Source organism: Haliaeetus leucocephalus, unplaced genomic scaffold (assembly GCF_000737465.1).
Source record: "Haliaeetus leucocephalus isolate CR32 unplaced genomic scaffold, Haliaeetus_leucocephalus-4.0 Scaffold139, whole genome shotgun sequence".
NCBI classification, from domain to species: Eukaryota; Metazoa; Chordata; class Aves; order Accipitriformes; family Accipitridae; genus Haliaeetus; species Haliaeetus leucocephalus.
The window spans coordinates 273,031-294,893 of NW_010972575.1; the positions used below are offsets into that span (position 1 = coordinate 273,031).

Sequence of the window (21,863 nt, forward strand, 5' to 3'; positions counted from 1 at the left end):
GTGCAGGACCCGGCACTTGGCCTTGTTGAACCTCATACAATTGGCCTCAGCCCATCAATCCAGCCTGTCCAGATCCCTCTGTAGAGCCTCCCTACCCTCAAGCAGATCAACCCTCCCTCCCAACTTGGTGTCATCTGCAAACTTGCTGAGGGTGCACTCAATTCCCTCATCCAAATCATTGATGAAGATATTAAACAGAACGGGGCCCAATACTGAGCCCTGGGGAACACCACTTGTGACCCGCTGCCAACTGGATTTCACCCCATTCACCACAACCCTCTGGGCTTGTCCATCCAGCCAGTTTTTTTACCAAGAGAAGAGTACACTTGTCTAAGCCATGAGCTGCCAGCTTCTCAAGGAGTATGCCGTGAGAGACAGCGTCAAAGGCCTTGCTGAAGTCCAGGTAGACAACATCCACACCCTTTCCCTCATCCATTAGGCAGGTCGCCTGGTCATAGAAGGAATCAGGTTGGTCAAGCAGGACCTGCCTTTCATGAACCCATGCTGGCTGGGCCTGATCCCCATGGCCATGTGAGCGCACTCAAGGTGAACCACTCCATAATCTTCCCTGGTACCAAGGTCAGGCTGACAGGCCTGTAGTTCCCCAGATCCTCCCTCCGACCCTTCTTGTAAATGGGAGTCACACTGGCAAGCCTCCAGTCCTCTGGGAATCTCCCCTATTGACCAGGATTGCTGATAGATGATGGAGAGTGGCTTGGCAAGCTCCTCTGCCAGCTCCCTCAGTACTCTTGGATGGATCCCATCTAGTCCCGAAAACTTGTGAGTGTCCAGAGGGCATAGTAGGTCACTATTTCCTCCAGGATTATGGTGGATATATTCTGCTCTCCATCCTTGCCTTCCAGCTCAAGGGGCAGAGTACCCTGAGGATAACTGGTCTCACTATTAAGGACTGAGGTAAAGAAGGCATTAAGTACCTCAGCCTTTTCCTCATCTCTGGTGGCAATGTTCCCCTCTGTATCCAATAAGGGATAGATATTCTCCTTGGCTCTCTTTTTATTGTTAACACATTTGTAAAAACATTTTTTGTTGGCTCTTATGATAGTAGCCAGATTGAGTTCTAGCTAAGATTTTGCCTAACTTAATCTCTGCATGACTTAACAAGATCTCTGTACTCTTCCTGAGTTGCCTGCCCTATGAATAAAAAAGAATTTACTATGAATAAAAAAGAATTCTTCAATTTTTTAATACAGCATATCATCACAAGTAAACTATCTAAACATATTTTAATTATACCTTTATGCAGTAGTTCAGAAAAGATTTAAATTGTTATATTGAATTACTTTGCATGTTCTGTTTTTCTGTGGTGTTGGCATCCATGTGCTCAAGAGACCTTATGGTTTAGTTGACAGTCAGACTAGCTTTAATTTAGTTACCAGTTCAGTTACCGTGCTTTCAATTTTTTCTGCAGCTGAATATATAGTGTTCTTTTTGGCAGATGATGTCAGAATCTAAATGCCCATAGAGTGTCAGTTTGTAAACTTGAGTTTGACAAATTAAAATTTGAAATGGTCATACAGTTTATAAAACAGTGAAATTTCTAATATTCTTCATGTTTCTTATGCTTATATTGCATCTCCTGGGTGTATATATACAAATAATATAGTCAAGTATATTTGTTATGGTAGTTTTAACACCAGTTCTGTTTTGCAAGTTTCTTTTAATAATGCTTTTGGAATATATGTGAAGTTGAATTTGAAACAGTTAATGAGTCCTACTGAAAGACCACATTTACAAGTATTGGTATTTTTGTTATAGAGAGATGTGGTGGAAAGGCAGTTTTGGGAGCTTAATGAATGTTCCTGCTGATGCATGATACTTTTATCCCTAAGTAAAACTGTGAACATCTTTCCAAGAGAATAAACATTTTTTCCCTTCTTTGTGACTTTTTCTTCAGAAGAAAACTAACGAGTACAAATGAAGGAGCAATAGCACAGCAAGTTATTAATTAAAAAAAGAATAGTTTGTACTACCAGTTTTGTTGAACTGAATTAACTTCAGTTAATTACTGAAGTCCTGTGCAATAGCTAAAAATACTAGTTTGAAAGCTGACTTAGGTGATTTAGTTTCTACCTGTTATTACCTGTGCTCTTGAGTTGCTTGATTGTAGTAGTTTTACGTAATAACAAAATTATGTTGTACTTTGTTTTTAGGAAGGTGAACAAAAGGCTTAGTATGTACTTATTAGCCAAGTGGTACATTCACTTTTTTTTAACAACATAGTACTGGAGACTGTAGTCTGTATTTAATGTCCACTAGAGCAGTGATGCACAGCATTTGTCATTTCTGACTGCCAGAGTGTTCAGAGCATCTCTCTGAAAATAAATCACTTTGCAGCATATGCTTTGAGGTAATTATTATTTGTATTGAAGGCAAACTTTGGTCTAGCATATAAGGCTCTATAAAATACCTCAAGTAGCTTTAATGGTATGCAGTTAAACAAACTTAAGCAGTTCTCACACTGTCATCATCCCCTAGCAATTCTAACTTCTTCTATACTGGTATCCTCTATTGCTAAACTGTTGGCACATTTTCTAAACTGATCTTTTTTCCCTGGTATTTTGTAGTTTCTTCTCTCATATTGCTGCATTTGTGTTTTTTCCAGTGTTGCTGGGAAATATTTTGTTCCTTGTCTAGATTAGTACATACACCTAAGGTAGCTGATTCTAGTAGTTAAACTTGTGAACTGGATCAAGATGCTTCAATACAGAGAAATAAACAAGGCATTTTAGTCCTTCCCCTGTTACAGGCAGTCCTCTGATGGAGACTGCTCTTCAGTCTGCATTCCCGTAGCTAAGGCAGAGCTTTATTAAACATCGTAGCATACGAGAAACTATGTGGTGAAATCCCTTGAAAGGTACTGTATGTTTATACTTTCGGCTGTCAGAGATGAGAATGATCAGGGAACAGATGACAGTGATGGTTACTTTAGTAGGTTCATCGCAACACAGACATTTCTAAAGCAATCTGGAAACTTATGTGAATGAATATGATCAATTTGCAGGAAGCATATGGTTGAATGCTTCTGCATTTCATCCAGCTCTTCATGGAATTTGAGGTTCTATTTAGAAATGAACCTGTAACAATACCAAGTTTGTTCTTTGATTAGTGTTCAGTAAGGCCCTTTGTACCTCAATATCAGTATAAAGATACTTCACAGTATTGTTTTACTTTTCTTTCCAGGATAAGATAACGTACAGGTTAAATATTTAATGATGTAACGGAAAGAACCTGTAAAGATGTTAGAAATGAGCATGTTTCTTTACCACATAATACCTGAACATGATATTACTGCACATAGAAAAGCTTCCATTTATTTTCAGCCTGTCTCAAGCTCACCAGTTATGGTTTGGATTTTATTCTTGCATGAGAAAGATACTTGCTTTGAATGAGAATAGTTGCATTTCTTGAACTTTGAAGCCAAAACACAAATTTATTTCATGATAAAGCAATATATTTGACTGGGGAAAAATATGGCATCTGTGAACTGATAAACTACGCTAACAAGAGGGTTACTTTTTCCTTTATTCAAAGAAAAGGAAACCAGCCTTGCAAAGCAACTTGAAACCATTAATTTCAGTGCTTCTTGTGTCCCGTAATAGTGCTTTAGGTACATGCCCTGCCCATATTAAAATGATTGGATGGAAACACTGTTTAACCAAAATGCATTTGCCTATTTGCCTGAAGGATAAATTTGTGCTTTAAACAAATCGTACTTCTTTGAACAACTAACCTTACTGGTCATCTGCCTCTCCTGTGCTTATACGAACACTGGATCAGCTTCTAGTCGTGACTGGAACACCTGATAACTAAATGATTTATATTTGTTCTCTGAATAGCGTTATAGTTTGAAGTCAGTCTTCCAGAATGACAGAATATGACTTGGGATTGAATTATAGTATAAATTTTTTTCAGACACTGGAAGATTTTGAAAGGTGTTTTAATATCTAAAGACACTGTGTGACATAAGGATTTTTGGAAAACTACCTGGATGACAAACATTGCGAGGTAGTGCCTAGCTTATTTGCACTGTGTAGTGTCCATACTGTTCAAACACCTTGAGTTCTTGTTCTGAAGGCTTGCTACCTTCTGCTACATGCTTTGTGCATTAATTCTCTTCGCTGGTGGGAGTTAGGTGTCCAGGTTCTAAATATCTGATGTAGCTGTCTGGTTTTATGTAGTTATATGAATCAGAGGAAAATTTCTGCTGGACACATACGTCAGCAATGGTGTTTTTCCATTTTTCTACCTACTGAGTGATCTATTCAGTAGGCTTTAAGGGCTAGTATGGATTTTACTCAGGATGAATTTGAACACAAAGTTTTTTAGTGTATCTGAAACTTGGTATGAGTATGTATTTATGCTCAATATATGAGACATATGTAGAAATCGCAAGAATCTGTAGATTTTACTCATGCAGATGAACTAGACATGTATCTTATCAGTGTTTCTCTTTCAGACTGCAAATGGATACATCTTATTTTTTGAAATCCCATCAGCAAGAGACAAGTATCTTTATGAGCCAATGTATCCCAAGTGAGTATTTTAAACTTCCTTTGCATCCCCACAGTGTGAAAAAAATATGGCTAGACAAGTCCTAAGCAGATTTTATGGTAAAAAATATTTCCTTCCAAAGTATGTTTTAAAACTTGATGAGTATATGAAGCATCATTCCTATGAGTTAGAGTCAGTTCAGAAGAGAATTTGGTCTAATTGGTTTGCTGTGTGCTGGTAAGATTCCTTAGGTCTATCTTATAAGCTCTCAAAATCCTAAATAGCAGGGTTAAAATTGTCTAATTTTATAATTTGAGGTAGTTTGTTGAATTCATGACCTGTACCAAGCTTTAATTCCTTTTGAGTAACTCAAGTCATGTTTCTTAGGAACTATTAGGGTGCAATTTTTTAATAGATTCCTCTCCGCTCCCCAACTTTGTAGTAACTTAGAGATTTTTGAAACAAATGGGAAATAAATTCTCAATATTTTGGAAAGAATACGAATATATTATTATTCGTAATAATAATACTAATAATAATAGTAATAATAATAATAGTAATAATAATAGTAATAATAATAGTAATAATATTATTATTAATAATAATATTATTATTATTTCAGTAAGAATATACAAGTATATTAGCTGCAGTGTGTTATGTTGTCATTATCTTATTTTTCTTATGGTGAATTGACAGAATTCTTTTTATGTGTATGTTGGATGTATTTGTGGTTGACTTAGTTGACTTTAGATTTGGCAAAATTGGGAAATATGTAGCACAAATTAAAACCCGAAGGGGTATATTTATATGTATTTGTGTGTGTTTAGATAGGCAGAATCCATAGTCAGTGATTGGATCAAATTTGTCCACAGGAATAATAAAACACCCTTGATTTCTCATTGGCTAGAAACTGCTTTTTTTCATATATCTCTATATATACCTTTGTTATTATGATGATGCTAGTCAATTTTAATTTTTTTTTCATATTCATAAAACAAGTTAAAGTTCATTTGTGGGTGTCTCCAAATGGACATCTATGGGGAGTGTTGGATAACCTATGATACCATGTGAGGGGAAAATATTTTGATTTTTTAAATCATAACTGTTCAACCGTGAACATTAAAAAAAAAATCAGGTCTTCATGAGTATTTAAATTTTAAATGTCTATTCTTTTACAAGTGCATATAGGAAGACATGACTTGGCAGGTAGTAAAATATTTTAAAGTGAGTTCTTGCTTCATTGAGTAGAAAATTCTGTGTGTGTTACTACTATAATGCATCTTGTGGCCTCTGAAATAGCCCTCAAAGCTCTGGAATTAAATGGAATTTACTATTGCAACTCACTTGTCTATTTTCCAAAAACTTAAGACTACTTGCTTTTTCTGAGACCTGAATAGCATTTTTCAAACTGACTTTTCATATCTGTCATCATTTAAAAAAAAATTAAAGAAGCAGACAAGCTGTTGCTGCACCCTGTTGAAATAAGTAAAGGGATAGTATGTCTTCAGCTGTACGTAATGCAAAAGACTAAAAATAGTTTATGTTTTGTTCTTGTTCTGTTTGGAAAGTTGGGGGTTTTTTTATTGGCAAAATCTGAAAATATATGGAAATAAGTATAAAATGTGAAGTAAGAGTTAAAAAAGAAGCTTTGAAAAGTTTGTTTAGACATGCCACGTGTAGGAAGGTTTGGATATATCTATTAAGCAGTCAATGACTAACCAGTCTCACTTTTATATAAAACATTGATAATCAATTTGTGTTGTCAACCTAAATTTGTGTTTTATGCAAAAAGTCTTTCTGTTAGCTGTGTGTTGAATGGTCAGGATTTGAAGATATATTTGTGTAGCCCCAAAGGGTATAATGCTGATTCTGTGGATGAATAAGACAAGGTGTTTGTCCCTAGAAAGTTTATGATAGTTGCTCACAGTCTCCTAAGACAAATGCATCTGCTTAACTTTAAGATGATGAATGATCTCACTGAATTTACTGGGATTACTAATCTGTCTATATTTAGCCCTCATTTTTGAAAACCTACATAAAATTACTACTGTTCTGGTTATATTAGATCAAAAGAAAGACACAAGCATTTTTGTGTGAATTATGCCTGCTGTGATTAACATCAAATTATTCTATAAGCTATGGGGTGAAATTTTTTTGGTGCAGATACAGGGCACTGCCTGTAGGCTGTTGGACTAATTTGCTTTGTACATCAAATACTAAACCACACACCCCCCCGCCAAACCAAAAACCCAAACCAAACATCCCCATAAACCCAAAATGAACAAACAGACAAACTAATCCAAAAGCCCAGAATTGAAACTTCTAACTTTCTTCTGGCATATGTTCATTTTCCAAAGAATTATTTCACTGAAATGCTTGTATTTAATTTCTACTGGACTGAACAATACCAAATTAATTTTCCTAACTCTGAAGCCATTAAAAAATCAGTGAAAGGCCTCGTATGTGACTTGCCTTATGCTTAAAAGGGGACATCTTACTGTTTTCTCCCACTGTAACAGTGTGTTCTTGGCTCCTTCCTCTGTGTTGGCAGCAGGGATTATGCAGCTGTGCCTTAAGTAAAGTCAGGTTGCTGACCTGATAGGGAAACTAAACCTGCCCATCTCCCTTCTTTGCCCCTCCCTATCCCCTACCCTGGATTCCAGTAGCTTAGCTTGCAAGTTGGCATATAATAAAAGGCTGGCATTAGAAAATGGTGACCTTGAAGTAGCACTGAGTAGTAGCACTGGAAAGTTCAAAAACATGGAGTGACTGTTCAGTGATAGTCATATGATAATTCTCATATGATAGGTCATGATAAATCAATTGCTTGCAACATTTTAGCTCTCATGCAAATATTAATTACAGTTTGTCCAGCTCTGTCTTATGTGGTTATTTACCTACGTTAGGCAAATTGAGTGGGAGGGTGGTGATTTTTGCAGAGAGCATAAACATGTAAGGCTGTCCATGCATTAGTGCTGTGATAGGACAGCTGCTGGAAACAAGTCAGTAAAAACGCTGAAAAGGATGGACAAAAGGTTCAAATGTAGGTCTCCACACGTTGCATATTTGAGATAAAGGTTTTTTTGTCTACCATTCTTCTCTTTGGACACTTCCATAACACACCAGAAAGTTAAGAGATGTTGTAGAATTTCATCAGTTGTGGGTTTTTGTTTGTTGTTGGTTTTTTGTTGGGTTGGTTTTTTTTTTTTTGGTGGTGAACACACTTAAGTCAGTGCTCCTAAAAGTTCTGTCTTATTCATAATTTTAAAAAGTAGAATAATTCTTAAGGTTGATGAACAGTCCATATCTACTAATTTTTTGAAAGCAGAATGAAGCCTGTTCTAGTATCCTTTCTTTAAATAATAATGGCCAGCTCTGATAGAAATATAAAATTTCATTGTAGTGCCTACAAAAATAAAGGAAAACTCTCTTAATACAACTTCAGCTTGGACAGAATTCTTAAGCAGTGCAGGCCAACATAATGAGGTGGTTGTGTGCTGGGAGTACACACCAGTAATGTCACCAGCTGTGCCAGAATCCTGGTGCAAAATTTTCTAGTTTAGTCAGTATCCTGAAGTTGAACTTGCAGCTAGATTTGATCCCATACAAGTGAAAACATTGAGAAAGGTTGTGTTTAAATTCTTCTGTCAGCTTAGCTCTCATTTAAATAAAATTTGTATATTTTACTGTAAGTAAAAAAAGAATGTCAGAAAAGTGGGTAATAAGGTATATGATAGACAGTCACTTTCTTGACTTCAGTTATTTTTGCAGTCTTCCAGATTGGTACACTGGTAGCTGCAGTAAAGTTATACTTTTATGTAGTGTTGTTATTTTTTAAATAACTGTTTTAAAATATCCTTGATAACGGTTTAGCCTTGATTTGAAGAAAAGGACCAAAAAAAGTTGCTGGAAATGAAAATCACACCTCATTTGTCCATATGGGAGAGGGACATTTGTGGAGAAGAAGTACAGTCCTTCTAGTTTATAGTTGTTATTACACAGAGTTGTTACACTATATGGCTGTTGAGCAAGATGATCTAGAACAGCTTGCCTGTATTTGATCTGTTAACAGAACTATTCTACCATACAGTTATTGTGTAAACTGTAATTACACTTGCAAAAGTTTTTTGCTGGTACAGCTTGAACAAAATTCCTCAAGGTCAAAAAAAACAAACCCCAAACTGCATTGGAAGTGACAGAAACACTTTTGCCATTTATAACTCAACAGGCATTGCAGTATATCTAATCACAGTATGTGGGGTTTTATTTTAGCGCCAAGTCTCTCTCTTCTCTCCCAATCTAATCAACACAGGTGTAGTAGAAGAGCTAAAGTGTGAGTTGAGACTAAGCTCCCTGTCATCATGTTTGAATGCAAGATTCTCTGCTTCCCCTTATCTTTTAGTAGTGTGAAATAACCAGATTTTGGAACGGAAGGTTCAGTGAACTCCCCCTGTCCCCTGCTATTGTTTGTTTAAAAATGGACAGAATCAGAGTCTAGGAAAACAGATTTCCTGTTTAAAACTGCCTATTTGGCATGACTTCCTCCTTTTCATATCAACCTATTGTAATGGTCTTTATATTCTGAAATTTGGTGTTTTAGTGGAAGTGCTGGAATTCAGGATTATCAACGTTTGCAGCTGGAGCCCACAAAACCTTTTAAGTTTGTTCTGTCAATCACTGAGGGCATAGCTCCTACAAAATTGAGAATATATGAAATACTTTAAGATGGTTGAGTGGGAAATTCGTTTTAAACCCTAGCTATTTTATATCTTTAAAGGTTTAATCAGTTTAAAATATACTTATGTAGATATGGTAAGGGTTAAGGAACTGACCTGTTCAGCATTATGTACATTTTAGGTAAAATCTGTTATTAGATTAATGTGATAAAACAAGTGCTCATATCATAAGCATAGCATTCTGTCATAAAATCTGAGTATTTATATATAAAAAAGGGAAGCTTTTAAAATTTTTGCTGGAGTCAATTGATAGGTTTTTGTCAAATTGTAATATTTTAGGAATGTTATGAATTGCAGTTGTTCAGTTGAAGGAAATACTTATGGCTCTGTCGATATTTCACTAGGAATTGCTAGTCTGTTCTTGGAGTGAACAGACATTCATGCTCAATGAAAACCTAAAGTATCCTGCTTAATTTGTTAGACTAAAAACAGGAAAAAAAGCAGTAATTGTGTGGGGTTTTGTTTTTTAAATTGAGCCAGAATAGTCTGCAGCTTCATTCCAGCTCTTGGAGACTTTGCTCCAGTTCAGAGCAGACTTGGAAAAGAATCAGGATTGGCTGTTAGCCCACATTCTGGGGTACTTTCCTGCAGTGAGCCCAAGTACAAAGTCCTGCTTCAATTAGTTCAGTCTAATTTTACTACCATATTACTAAAGTCGTTGCAAGATAAAACATGAAGAAAACGTACATATGTACCATTATCTTACAATAACAGAATGGTAAAATAAAATTAATCTCCACCTGTGATACACTTAAGAAAAGTGTGAGTGCAGACAAGCAAATTTTTAGCTTTGTAAGCTGTGATAAGGTACAGTAATATTTTTTGGAGAAGTTTCCAAAGGAACTTGTACAGATATTCCTTTGTTTCACAGTGAAGAGATGTGTAACACCATCGCAGTAGAGGCTTCCCGGTACTGAACTGATAGTTATTTCTGTTTAGAGTTCTGTCAAGGAGAGTGACTTAGGATTTGTCACTCAAAGAGGCAGCGTGCAGTGACTTAATGCTGAGGATACTTTTGCCTTTAAAAAAGACAAAACCTAAAAAACTTTACATGGTTAATAAACTAAACATGGTAATTGGAGATTCTTTTTGCCTCAGATTTCCTCATATTCTTAAGTGGAGCCTGCATTTGAGGGGTGGGGGAAAGTGATATGAATGTTGTGTAAATTTAGAATGAGACCTCAGTGCTATAGATTTTTAAGTACCTGAAAATACTTTAAAAATTGAAGTTGTTTTCTGACCAATATGGGCATGTGAACAAGCTAGTGTTTATATCCTGGTTTGCAATGCTGTATTGTTGCTTATACGTCTGGTTACTGTATTCATGTCTGACTCTTTCTGGCACTTCTCAAAGTTTTTTTCCTTTTTTTATAGCATGTTGATTTATAGGTGCCATAAATTACCTCATCAGTGGGGATTTTTTTCCTGATTCAGCGGACTTAAGATTAGTGTGTACAAAGGTTTTGAACTTTAAACTCTGCAAGGGTAACTGATGAGGTGTACAGTTAATTAACTTAGCAAATAATTTTTGTTCAGAATTAAGCTTGTGCTAAACTTTAGCAGTGTGGTTTTCCCTGTAAGTTGTTTTTGGCATTGGTTGGAAAATGTATTTTTAAAACTAGATTAGTTGTAGAATTTTTATTAACCATTATGGCACTTGCTAGCCCTTGATGTGGTTCAGGAGGTTTAAAATGTCATCAAGAAGTCTTTGCAACTGGAATAATAATTTGATAAACCATTTAGCTTTTTACATGAATAATTGATTAATATGCTAGCTAGTTTTTTCTCTTCTCAAACCACAGAAACCTGTTGCTACCTAATTGCGTAGAAAAGGCTGTGCTAAGAATTACTTTTCTAAACCCTTATTCATTCTTTATAGTTGTTTCCATAGACTCTCTTTAAAGTTTTATTCGTCCAGCTCTTGCCAATCTGTGTGCGTATAGCTCTGGATCCAGCCAGACATATTTCATCTTCTGCGGGTGGCTGCCTGCAGTGTATGGTGGAGAGATGCAGGTTTAGGGGTGAGAAGAAGCTAGTTGTGTGGAAATCAGAGCTCATAGTGTAACTTGTTTTACTTCTTTAAGAACCATTCCTAAAAAGCACAGTGGGCAGTGAATTGTTAGTGAGGAATCACACGTTTAGAGGTGACGCAGGCTTTTTGAATCAGGTACAAAAAAGTTAAGTCCTTAGCTGTACAGACAATTCACTAACTGAAGTCTTCACGTGAACCATTTTAAAACAGTTAATAAATATTGTGTAATCGTGCTAATGCAACAGTAATGGCTGTTGTCAGTTTTTTGCTTTTGTGCCTTCAGGGAGAGCAACTCAGAGTTCTTGGTGGTGTAAATTCATTTAGAAACCTTGTTTGCCCTGTTTTTCTCACATGTATAATGCTTTTAATAGTTGAAACATAACCCAGAGATCTGCCCTGAGGCTGGATAATATGAGTGGCAGGGTGTGGGGGATAGTATGGGCAAGTATGTAGGACAGTGGGCACCTCCAGTGTTTTGGAACTTTACCTCTGAACAAGTGCAGAATCCAGAAAATCTAGTAAGATGTTTGGAAAAAGCATGCTGTCACCCTGGCAATTCCACAGACACACAAATAACTGCAGCATGCTGGGGCCTGGCCTATGCCTATCGAGCCCTGTTCAACACTATTCAATACCCTCAACGAGAAGAGAAGGTCTCTGGATCTCACAACAAAACTGCGTCTACTCCAACCCTGGCGACAGCCACTGCAGCTGAACCAGAGAACCAGCCTGTGCCAGTATCAGTTGCCTCCATACAGAAGAAGAAATATACAAAAAAAATCAGTGTGCTAGGGTTATCACAGGACCAGTAGGAAGAAGCAGAACCAGAGGTAATCATGCGATCCCTGTTCCTGAATGAGCTGTGGGATATGTGAAAAGATTTCAGCCGTTGTCCAGGAGAACACATTATCAGCTGGCTGCTTAGATGCTGGGACAATGGGGCTAGTAGCCTGGAATTGGAGGGTAGGGAAGCCAAGCAGCTGGGATCGCTTTCTAGGGAAGGTTGTATTGATAAGACAATTGGAAAAGGGACACAAGTCCTCAGCCTCTGTAGGTGACTCCTGTCAAGCATGAAGGAAAGGTACCCCTTCAAGGAAGATGTTATATGTCAACCAGGCAAGTGGACCACCATGGAGAGAGGTATCCAGTACCTGAGGGAATTATCTGTGCTGGAGATGATTTATTATGACCCAGACAATGCACAATCACCCAGAGATCCAGGCATGGACTATCGTGGCCTGAATGAAGTCACACCGCCACTTAATGCTGCTGTGCCAGACATGCTAGAACTTCAATATGAACTGGAGTCAAAGGCAGCCAAGTGGTGTGCCACAATTGATATCGCTAATGCATTTTTCTCAATCCCTCTGGCAGCAGAGTGCTGGCCACACTTTGCTTTTTCACTGACCTCGGTATCTGCATAGGTGTTTCTCTCACATTCTACTCCTCTCCTCCACTGCAGGTTTCCCCTTCTTAAATATGTGATCCCAGAGGTGCTACCACCATTGCTGATGGGCTCAGCCTTGGCCAGAGGTGGGTCCAACTTTGAGCCGGGGAAGCTTCTAGCAGCTTCTCACAGGAGCCACCCCTGTAGCCTCTTCCCCACTATCAAAACCCAGCCACACAAACCCAAAACAAATGGCAAGATGTACATCATGAGAGCCCAGTGAATGTGATCAACAAAATAACAGCTATGTCTCCACCGACTAATAAAAAGGGAACACAAGCTTTCTTAGGCATTGTGGGTTTTTGGAGGATGCATATTCCAAATTACAGTGTGATTGTAAGCCCTCTCTCTCAAGTGACCCAGAAGAAGAACCATTTTAAATGGGGTCCTGAACAATGACAAGCCTTTGAACAAATTAAACGGGAGATTGTTCATGCAGTAGCCCTTGGGCCTGTCCAAGCAGGACAAGATGTTAAAAATGTGCTCTATACTGCAGCTGGGAAGAATGGCCCTACCTGGAGTCTGGCAGAAACTGCTGTGGGAGACCTGAGGCCAACCCCTAGGATTTTGGAGTCAGGGATATTGAGGATCTGAGGCTCACTATACTCCAACAGAAAAAGAGACGCTGGCAGCTGCCTCGGAAGCGGTTGGTACTGAAGCACAGCTCCTCTTAGCACCCCAACTGCTGGTGCTGGGCTGGATGTTCAAAGGGAAGGTTCCCTCTAAACATCATGCAACTGATGCCATGTGGAGTAAGTGGGTTGCACTGATGACACAATGAGCTTGCATAGGAAACCCCAGTCGCCCAGGAATTTTGGAATTGATCACAGACTGGCCAGAGGGCAAAGATTTTGGAATATCACTAGAAGAGGAGGTGACCCATGCTGAAGAGGCCCCACTGTATAAAAAACCACCAGAAAATAAGAGGCAGTATGCCTTGTTTACTGATGGGTCCTGTCGCATTGTAGGAAAGCATTGGAGGTGGAAGTCTGCTGCGTGGAGTCCCACACGACAAGTTTCAGAAAACTGGTGAAGGAGAAGGTGAATCAAGCCAGTTTGCAGAGGTGAAAGCAATCCAGCTAGCTTTAGACATTGCTGACCGAGAAAAATGACCAGTGCTCTATCTCTGTACTGACTCATGGATGGTGGCAAATGCCCTGTATGGTTGGTTACAGTAATGGAAGCAGAGCAACTGGCAGCGCAGAGGTAAACCCATCTGGGCTGCTGCACTGTGGCAAGATACTGCGTCCCAGCTAGAGAATTTGTTTGTAAAAATGTGTCACGTAGATGTTCATGTACCCAAGAGTCGGGCCACTTAAGAACATGAAAATAGCCAGCAGGTGGATCAGGCTGCTAAGATTGAAGTGGTTCAGGTGGATCTGGACTGGCAACATAAGGTTGAATTATTTATGGCTTGGTGGGCCCATGACACCTCAGGCCATCAGGGAAGAGATGCAACATGTAGATGGGCTCATGACTGAGGGGTGGACTTGACCATGGATAGTATAGCATAAGTTATCCATGAATGTGAAACATGCTGCAATTAAGCAAGCCAAGTGGCTAAAGCCCCTGTGGTATGGAGGGCAATGGCTGAAATATAAATATGGGAAGCCTGGCAGATAGACTATATCACACTCCCACAAATCCTCCAAGGCAGGTGCCATGTGCTTACAATGGTGGAAGCAACCACCGGATGGCTGGAAACATATCCCATGCCCCGACACCACCTGGAACACTATGCTGGGCCTTGAAAAACAAGTCTTATGGCAACATGGCACCCCAGAAATAATTGAGTCAGACAATGGGACTCATTTCCAAAACAACCTCATAGACACCTGTGTCAAAGAGCATGGCATTGAGTGAGTATATCACATCCCCTGTCATGCACCAGCCTCCAGGAAAATCAAACTATACAATGGACTGTTGAAGACTACACTGAGAGCAATGGGGGGTGGGACTTTCAAACATTGGGACACCCATTTAGCAAAAGCCACCTGGTTAGTCAACACCAGAGGACCTGCCATTCAGGCTGGCCCTGCCCAATCAGAACTTTATGTACTGTAAAAGGGGATAAATTCCCCACAGTGCACATGAAGAGTAAGTTAGGGAAGACAGTCTGGGTCACTGCTGCCTCAGGCAAAAGCAAACCCATCCATGGGATTGCTTTTGCTCAAGGACCTGAGTGCACTTGGAGGGTGATAAGGAAGGATGGGGAAGTCAGCTGTGTGCCTCAAGGGGGGTTGATGTTAGGTGAGAAAAGCCAATGAATTAAATTGTGTGATGTTAATTGCTATATAAACCTGCCACTGTATGTCATCATTACTATAGTTGTGCTATGCTGTATCAATGGTATTACAGTTAGAATCACCTAGATTAAGGAAGAATGAACTTCGATAAAACTGAGGCAAGTGCAGTAGTCACGGGACCAGAACTGACTTCAGCATGCAACAGTCCAACGTTACACACCATACGCCTGCTGTGCCCAATGTCACCCACCCGCCACACCGCACCGAAGCCCAATCCCGCTCTGCTGACTAAGCGGACTTCACAGCACCCTTCCTGCCCAGACAGACTTGTGACAGATGGAGCCCAAAGTGGTGGACTGAATGAAAACAACAGCAATTTTAGAGGGATGGCTCATAGACTAAAAGGATGATACTTCTGTGTGTGTATATATGTATCAAAGGACAGGAAAGGTGATGGTGATTAATTGCAAGGTACTGGAAAGTATGGGACCTGAGCATGACGTAAATGGTATAGAATAAGGGATGGATACTGTCCTGGTTTTGGCCAGGATAGTTAATTTTCTTTCTAGTAGTGGGTATAGTGTTAGGGTATGGATTTAGTGTGAGAATAATGTTGATAATACCCTGATGGTTTTGATTGTTGCTAAGTAGTATCAAGTCAAGGATTTTTCAGCTTCTGATGCCCAGCCAGCAAGAAGGCTGGAGGGGCAGAAGAAGTTGGGATGGAACAGAGCCAGGACAGCTGACCCAAACTGGTCAAGGGATATTCTGTACCATGTGGTGTCATGCCCAGTATATAAACTGGGGGGAGTTGGTGAGGGGGGAGGGTGGCTTGCTGCTCCGGAGCTAACTAGGCATCAGTCAATGAGTGGTGAGCAATTGCATTTTGTGCATCACTTGTTTTGTATATACCAATCCTTTTATTATTATTATTGTTGCTTTATTATTGTTGTTACTGTCATTAGTATTTCCTTCCTTTCTGTCCTATTAAACTATTCATATCTCAACTCACAAGTTTTACTTTTGTTTTCCCTGATTCTCTCCCCTATCCCAGTGTACAGGGGAGTGAGCGAGCAGCTGTGTGGTGCTTAATTGCTGGCTGGGGTTAAACCACACCACCATTTTAGTAGCAACAATTAAGAATATCATAGCTCCAAAGTAGTGTAAAAATATTTTACCTTGTTTGTATCAATTATTTGTTCTAAAGGTATTTACTGATGAACAAGTGTGGAGTCTTTAATATTTTTTTCAGTAAAATGTCTCCATTACATCCCAAGCAGCTGCAATTTGACTAGTGGGAATGGATGCTACTGACTTGTTTGTTGTCTGTTTGTTTGGTTTTTTAGTTAGTGAGATATCTGCCATTGTCTGTTTGTTTGGTTTTTTAGTTAATGAGATATCTGCCATTAGGCACACTAAATTTTTTTGGAAGCATAGTATTTGTTGACTGTGAGAGCATCTCTGAACTTTTCTAAACTATTATCCAGACATAACAGCTATCTATATTACTATGATTGCCCCAGATAGTAAAGTGGAAATTTAAATCCTAATCTAATGCTATTTTTACCTCTGGAATAGGATTCTACAGTAATAAGCAGAGAACAGTGAACACTATTTTGAAATACTTGGAACAGACTAAAAAAGATGATGTGTTATATACCTTAATTGCAAATTATAATGAAGTCCTTAAGTACCTCTGTTCAGATTCTGCTGTAATTAACTTCCTAAGTATTTCTTAGTTTCTTCTGCTAGCAGTGACTAAGTCTGGTAATTGATATTACTGGCTGAGTTTTGTCTGTGGATCACGCTGTGTCACTTAACCACTGTGCATGTAGTGGAGGACATAAGTGTGGTACTGTGTTGCTAGAAAAATTAGCTGGCTGGTGTCCTGTTTCTTCCCTGAACCTCACCCCACCCCAGATAACAAACTCCAAGGAGAGTCTTCCTCCCAGTTCAGGGGAGGCTAGCTGATTATATTTTTGCATGGTGCTGCCTCTTTCTTGAATTTAGGATGCTTAAGGTTTGGTGTTTGGGGTTTGTTTTTTTTGGGGGGGGGGAGGGTCATTAAATACACTTCTTCATTTTCTTATTGTTGCATCTTGCATCATAGTTTGAGCTTATAGTTTTTTCTTCTGAAGAACCAAAGTGTTACTTCCAGAGCCAGTTCTTCCCTTGTAAGAGGATCAAATGAATACAAAAAAATCATGGCTTCATGCTAAGAATTTTAGCAATTCGCTTATTTATAGGCTTCTCTTTCATTTGGGGGAAATCAGGTTAGAACTGAGCAGCAGGAGAAGGTTATTGTGGGGAATGCTGAGAGAATTGGAGTTGGGAGAAAGAGGGCAAGCCCTTAAGGTGGCCTTATGTTTGCCATTCCTCTACCCTTATTTAAAATGTGATTCATGAGGTACGTTACATAGCCTTTCAACATGTGAAAGATGTTTTGTTACACCATATAGTGCTCTGTTTTCTGTGAACAAACATATCACTGATGACATGCTAAATAGGGAACTGAGAATGAACCTGGTGATTTCAAAAATACACCCTGATCTTCAAATCAAGATCTGAAACTTCCCTATAAATCTTGTGTTCTACCTTTAAAAATACACCCTGGCATTCCTAATCTTTCCATGTTTGGGGTTTTCTTGGATTGCAGATGTAGTGGGAGATTCTTCATAATTCTGAGTGTTGAGAGATTTTTATTCACAGGTTTAGTTACATTAACAGATGCCATGCTAATAGAAGTGAAGTAATTATATTTGTTTCCACATGCAGCTAGTCGGTCACTGGAATGTGTCAGTTCCTCTCAATTCTTATGCAAAAGCAAGCTACTTAAAGTTTGGCTACAACAATAGCAGATGCCGATGTGGCAACCCAGACCAAACATTCTTTCCTTCTTCCGTCAGCAGTGTACATTCTTCGTTTAAAGGTCAAAGTTAACTAGTAAGGCTGATTCATGCAGATGTGGACTATATGAACCCAGTGTACTTCTGATTGCAGCCCTTTTGCACCCATAGTAAGGGTTTCTTTGAATCAATGAATTTGACATAATCACAAGCAATGAATTAAAATACTGGCATTTTGGAGTTTCAGTCGTGATGGTAGTGCCTCAGTGGAAAAAGATGTACTCCGCAGATGGTAACAAATTTGCTGAAACTAGCTCATGAAACTGAAAATATTCAAATATTCTTGCAAATTATTTTTATCAAAGTTGTTTGAAGAAAAAGAAGCCTGCCCATATGGAGACTTGAAATTTCTCTTCCAGAAAAGATGTCTTTTAAACGATATTATTCCCATTCTGGCTTTATAGTTTGTGCTGTGCAGAAACACTGTGTTTATACTTCGTTATATACCTCAGTCAGTTACAACAGGCATGTTACATGGTGTGTTATACATATATAACAGTAACATTTATGCATTACACAACCGTTTTCTCTCAATTTTAGTAATTTGCTTACAAGATTAGGATGTACCACTGATTCTTGATAATGCAGAGTCATTTCATCTTGATTGGGAGTATACTATCTGGACCTGTATGTCCATATGGGTTGAAAGGCATGTCTCCAAACACCTGTGGTTTTGTAAGTGTTTCTCCATCCCACAGGATGCATAGTGACATAGAGATTAGAAGGAATTAATCCTGTATGATACACATTTTATCTGTGAAATCCCTGACTCTAAAAGATACCAGGCCAAATCAGGTGGATGAACTTCAAGAAATGCAGTCTCATTTGCTGTTTTAAAAAACCCCCACAACATCCCCACAACACTAGTATTAACTAGTCACCTTTTAAAAATTTTTTTTAATTTCAGGCCTCCTGTCAGTCCATGATAGCTAGTTTACATGAAGGGCTGTTCTTTCCCAAGACACTTGTATTTTGTAATTAATTGCCTTTTGAAATGCAAACCAAACATTTTAATAATTTAATGTTTATACAAGTTACCATCTGTGGGTGGTAGATTAACTAACCATACAGTAATTTTTCTCATTTTTTGCTATAAACCTTCATGGTCACCTTACGTCTGCTAACTCCAGAATGTCAAAGGTTGCCTTGGCCTTACTTTAGCTAGCATGTATCTTTGTCCTTGCTGGATAAGAAAAGGTGTAGTATCCATCAAAGAATAACAGATATGAACTTTGTGTTTTCTATAAAATGGTAGTAGAATAAGGCACTTGTCAACTGAGATAACCAAGACAGAAAAGAGATTGAGGTATCCTTGTGGTGTCAAACTTACTTAAAACTGCAGCTGCTTTGGTTTCTGCCATGTCTTAGGCAGTTGCATTGGCTGCCCTGGTGTAAAATTAAAGAAGTGTTTTGTCAGTTAAGATTCAGGTAAAGGTTACATAGATTTGTGTATGTATCTGTTGTTTCTGACTAATGAAGTTATACTAAACTCTTAAGTTGTCTGCAATGTCTGTTTCATGTATAAAGTGCTCTTTTTACTAGCATAATGCTCATGACATGGGTGAACTGGATGATATGTTACAATACTTATGATTGTAGGTCAGTTTTCATTTAAGAGAAAAAAAGTTAATGAAATGCATGGCACATCTGATAACCCAGACAAATAAGAAATACTTTAATGATGCTGTGTTGAGTTTTAAAAATAACTGCATTTCATTAGAGAATGAAATGTGAAATTTATAATGAGGAAAATAAAAATTGGAAGCTTTCTACATCTAGAAGTTGATACTGTGTAATGGTCTTTAAAGGAAGAGAATCAGTGCTCAGTCACGTCTTTTCTTGTAGGTCTTAGGTTTATTGTTAATTTGTTATAGGGAGATACTTTCTTATGAATTACTGTAATAAATGTCTTACCTGTTAAGTTATGCATGCTGAATTAATAGTATAGACATTGATCTGGCAAAAGGAACTGGAGAAACATGCACATTTTACAGTCTATAATATCTGTAATGCATCTTGGCAAAGAATGAATTGGAGATACTTAAAAATTCAACACATAATGGAAACAGTTGAATACCATTTTATTGAATCAGAATTTGCATTAATATATATAACTTATTTTGGGATTATTAAGATGGGCTACACAGCTATTGTAGTGTTCATTTTCTGTTCATTGTCTTATTTTGCTTGGATACTCTTTATAGGCATATAGGATGATACGACAGACTAAACTTTTTGCACTAAAATGATGTTCTAGATATTAAGTGCTGCTTTGTGGCAGGTTGCACGAGTGCCTAGTGTATATATATGGGGGGGGGGGGAACATGGGAATGTAAATCAGTAACTTACCTCTTTTGAGGGACATCTTGTTTTAGCTGTAGTATTTCTCTTTTATTTTAGAGGAAGCCCACATCTGAAGGGAACCCCGCATTATAAGGAAGAACAATGTGCTCCTTCATTAAATCTAGAAATGAAGAAAGTGCTGGACTTGCAAGCTTCTATCACAAGGTATGCTCACTAATTCTGTCTTAAGAATTTTTTTGCATATAGCAGTTACTTGTTCAAAAAGTGAAGGGGAAACTAGATGGAAAAAAACTTCTAGTAAGTTTTTAGACTTGTTAACAGTAAGGACTAATAGTTACTAATAGTAAGTTACTAATACTAAATTTAAGGATATGAAAAAGTAAATTGCTGTTTAATAATTCTTTCTTTCTGTGCTTGGCTATACTGATATTTTTAGCATATAGAAGTATATAGCACATGTATGTTCAGTATTACATTACGTTACTATAAATGTGTTTCTCCTTGGCCTCAGAAGTATGGATTAGAGATTTCATGGAGACATAGATACATAAGAGCAAAACTGTATGTAGCATTTCAGTGTTTCTCCAGCTGCCTACAGAGGGTCCCTATTTGTCCTGGAAAAACTTCTTGTTTATCTCTTCCTTTTTTGTGGTGATTGCCTTCCCTATAAAATAAGCTTTGAACATGCCAAATAAGTGTGTGTGAACAGTTAGTGAAACTGTATGGCACTGGCGTGGGGTAGAAAAGTAACAAAGTGCAATCTGGGAAGAGGCCCCATAGGAGAAAATGGATGTTTGAAGAAATACAGTATATGCTGGAAATAGATTTCCTAGGAAGCTGGAGGTCCGTTGTCTGCATGCAAACAGATTAACAGTAGTTTTCAGAATTTTGGAGATGTTTGAGGAAGGATTTAGGAGAACTCTAATTTCTACTTAATCAGTGAGCTTAGACCATGGGTTAGAAAGTGTTGTGGATTATTTACATCCTAGGCAATATTGGTAATTTTCTAGGATGAGTGAATTGTTGGTAACAATGTCTTACGTTTAATCAAAAGTATTAAAATGATCTTCAGCAGTTTCTATACCAGTTAAACAATTACTCTAACAATACAGACCTGTTAAAGAACTCTGATTCCTGGAGAAAAATAGAGACATATACCATAGTTTGTCAGCTTGGTACCTTTACTGTCTAGATGATTTAGGCACTTAATTTGTAACTTATTTGATGTAACTTCTCAACATAGTTGCTGGTAGAGGAGGCAGTAAGATGGTGCATTAATTGATTTTTCTGTGACATTGATTTGAGATGCAGTTTTTCAGAGAATGACAAACACATTTGTTAGTTTGCAGTCCATGTTAGAGGATCTACTTGTTGCTACTGCTGATGGATTTCTCCATCTCGTTCACTGGGATGGTATGACCAATGGAAGGAAGGCCATCAACCTATGTACAGTTCCATTTTCTGTGGACCTGCAGTCTTCTCGAGGTAAGTTTTGGGGTTTTTTATTGCTTTTGATAGTTAACTATTTGCAAAATGCCATCTAATATAAAATATTATCTCTGTTCTCAAGCAGAGATGAGAAAAATGTGCCTTTTATAAACGTGAACAAAATAGCTTGTTTAAATTGTTTTTTTTTCTGTGAAGTAATAAGAAAACAACTGAAAAGGCTGTTGGCTTGCA

General features: G+C 38.1%; 1 protein-coding gene across 4 annotated transcripts in view; it reads left to right on the forward strand.

Moving 5' to 3' along the window:
- Positions 1–21,863, forward strand: part of RIC1 (RAB6A GEF complex partner 1) — a 57,347-nt gene that overhangs the window by 13,360 nt on the left and 22,124 nt on the right. For 3 of the 4 annotated variants that reach the window (XM_010586043.1, XM_010586044.1, XM_010586045.1), the window contains 3 exons: positions 4,478–4,554; positions 20,280–20,387; positions 21,526–21,668. In XM_010586043.1, coding sequence (XP_010584345.1) covers positions 4,478–4,554; positions 20,280–20,387; positions 21,526–21,668 — 328 coding nt within the window. The remainder of the gene's footprint in view (positions 1–4,477; positions 4,555–20,279; positions 20,388–21,525; positions 21,669–21,863) is intronic. The other variant, XM_010586046.1, reaches the window with a different exon arrangement.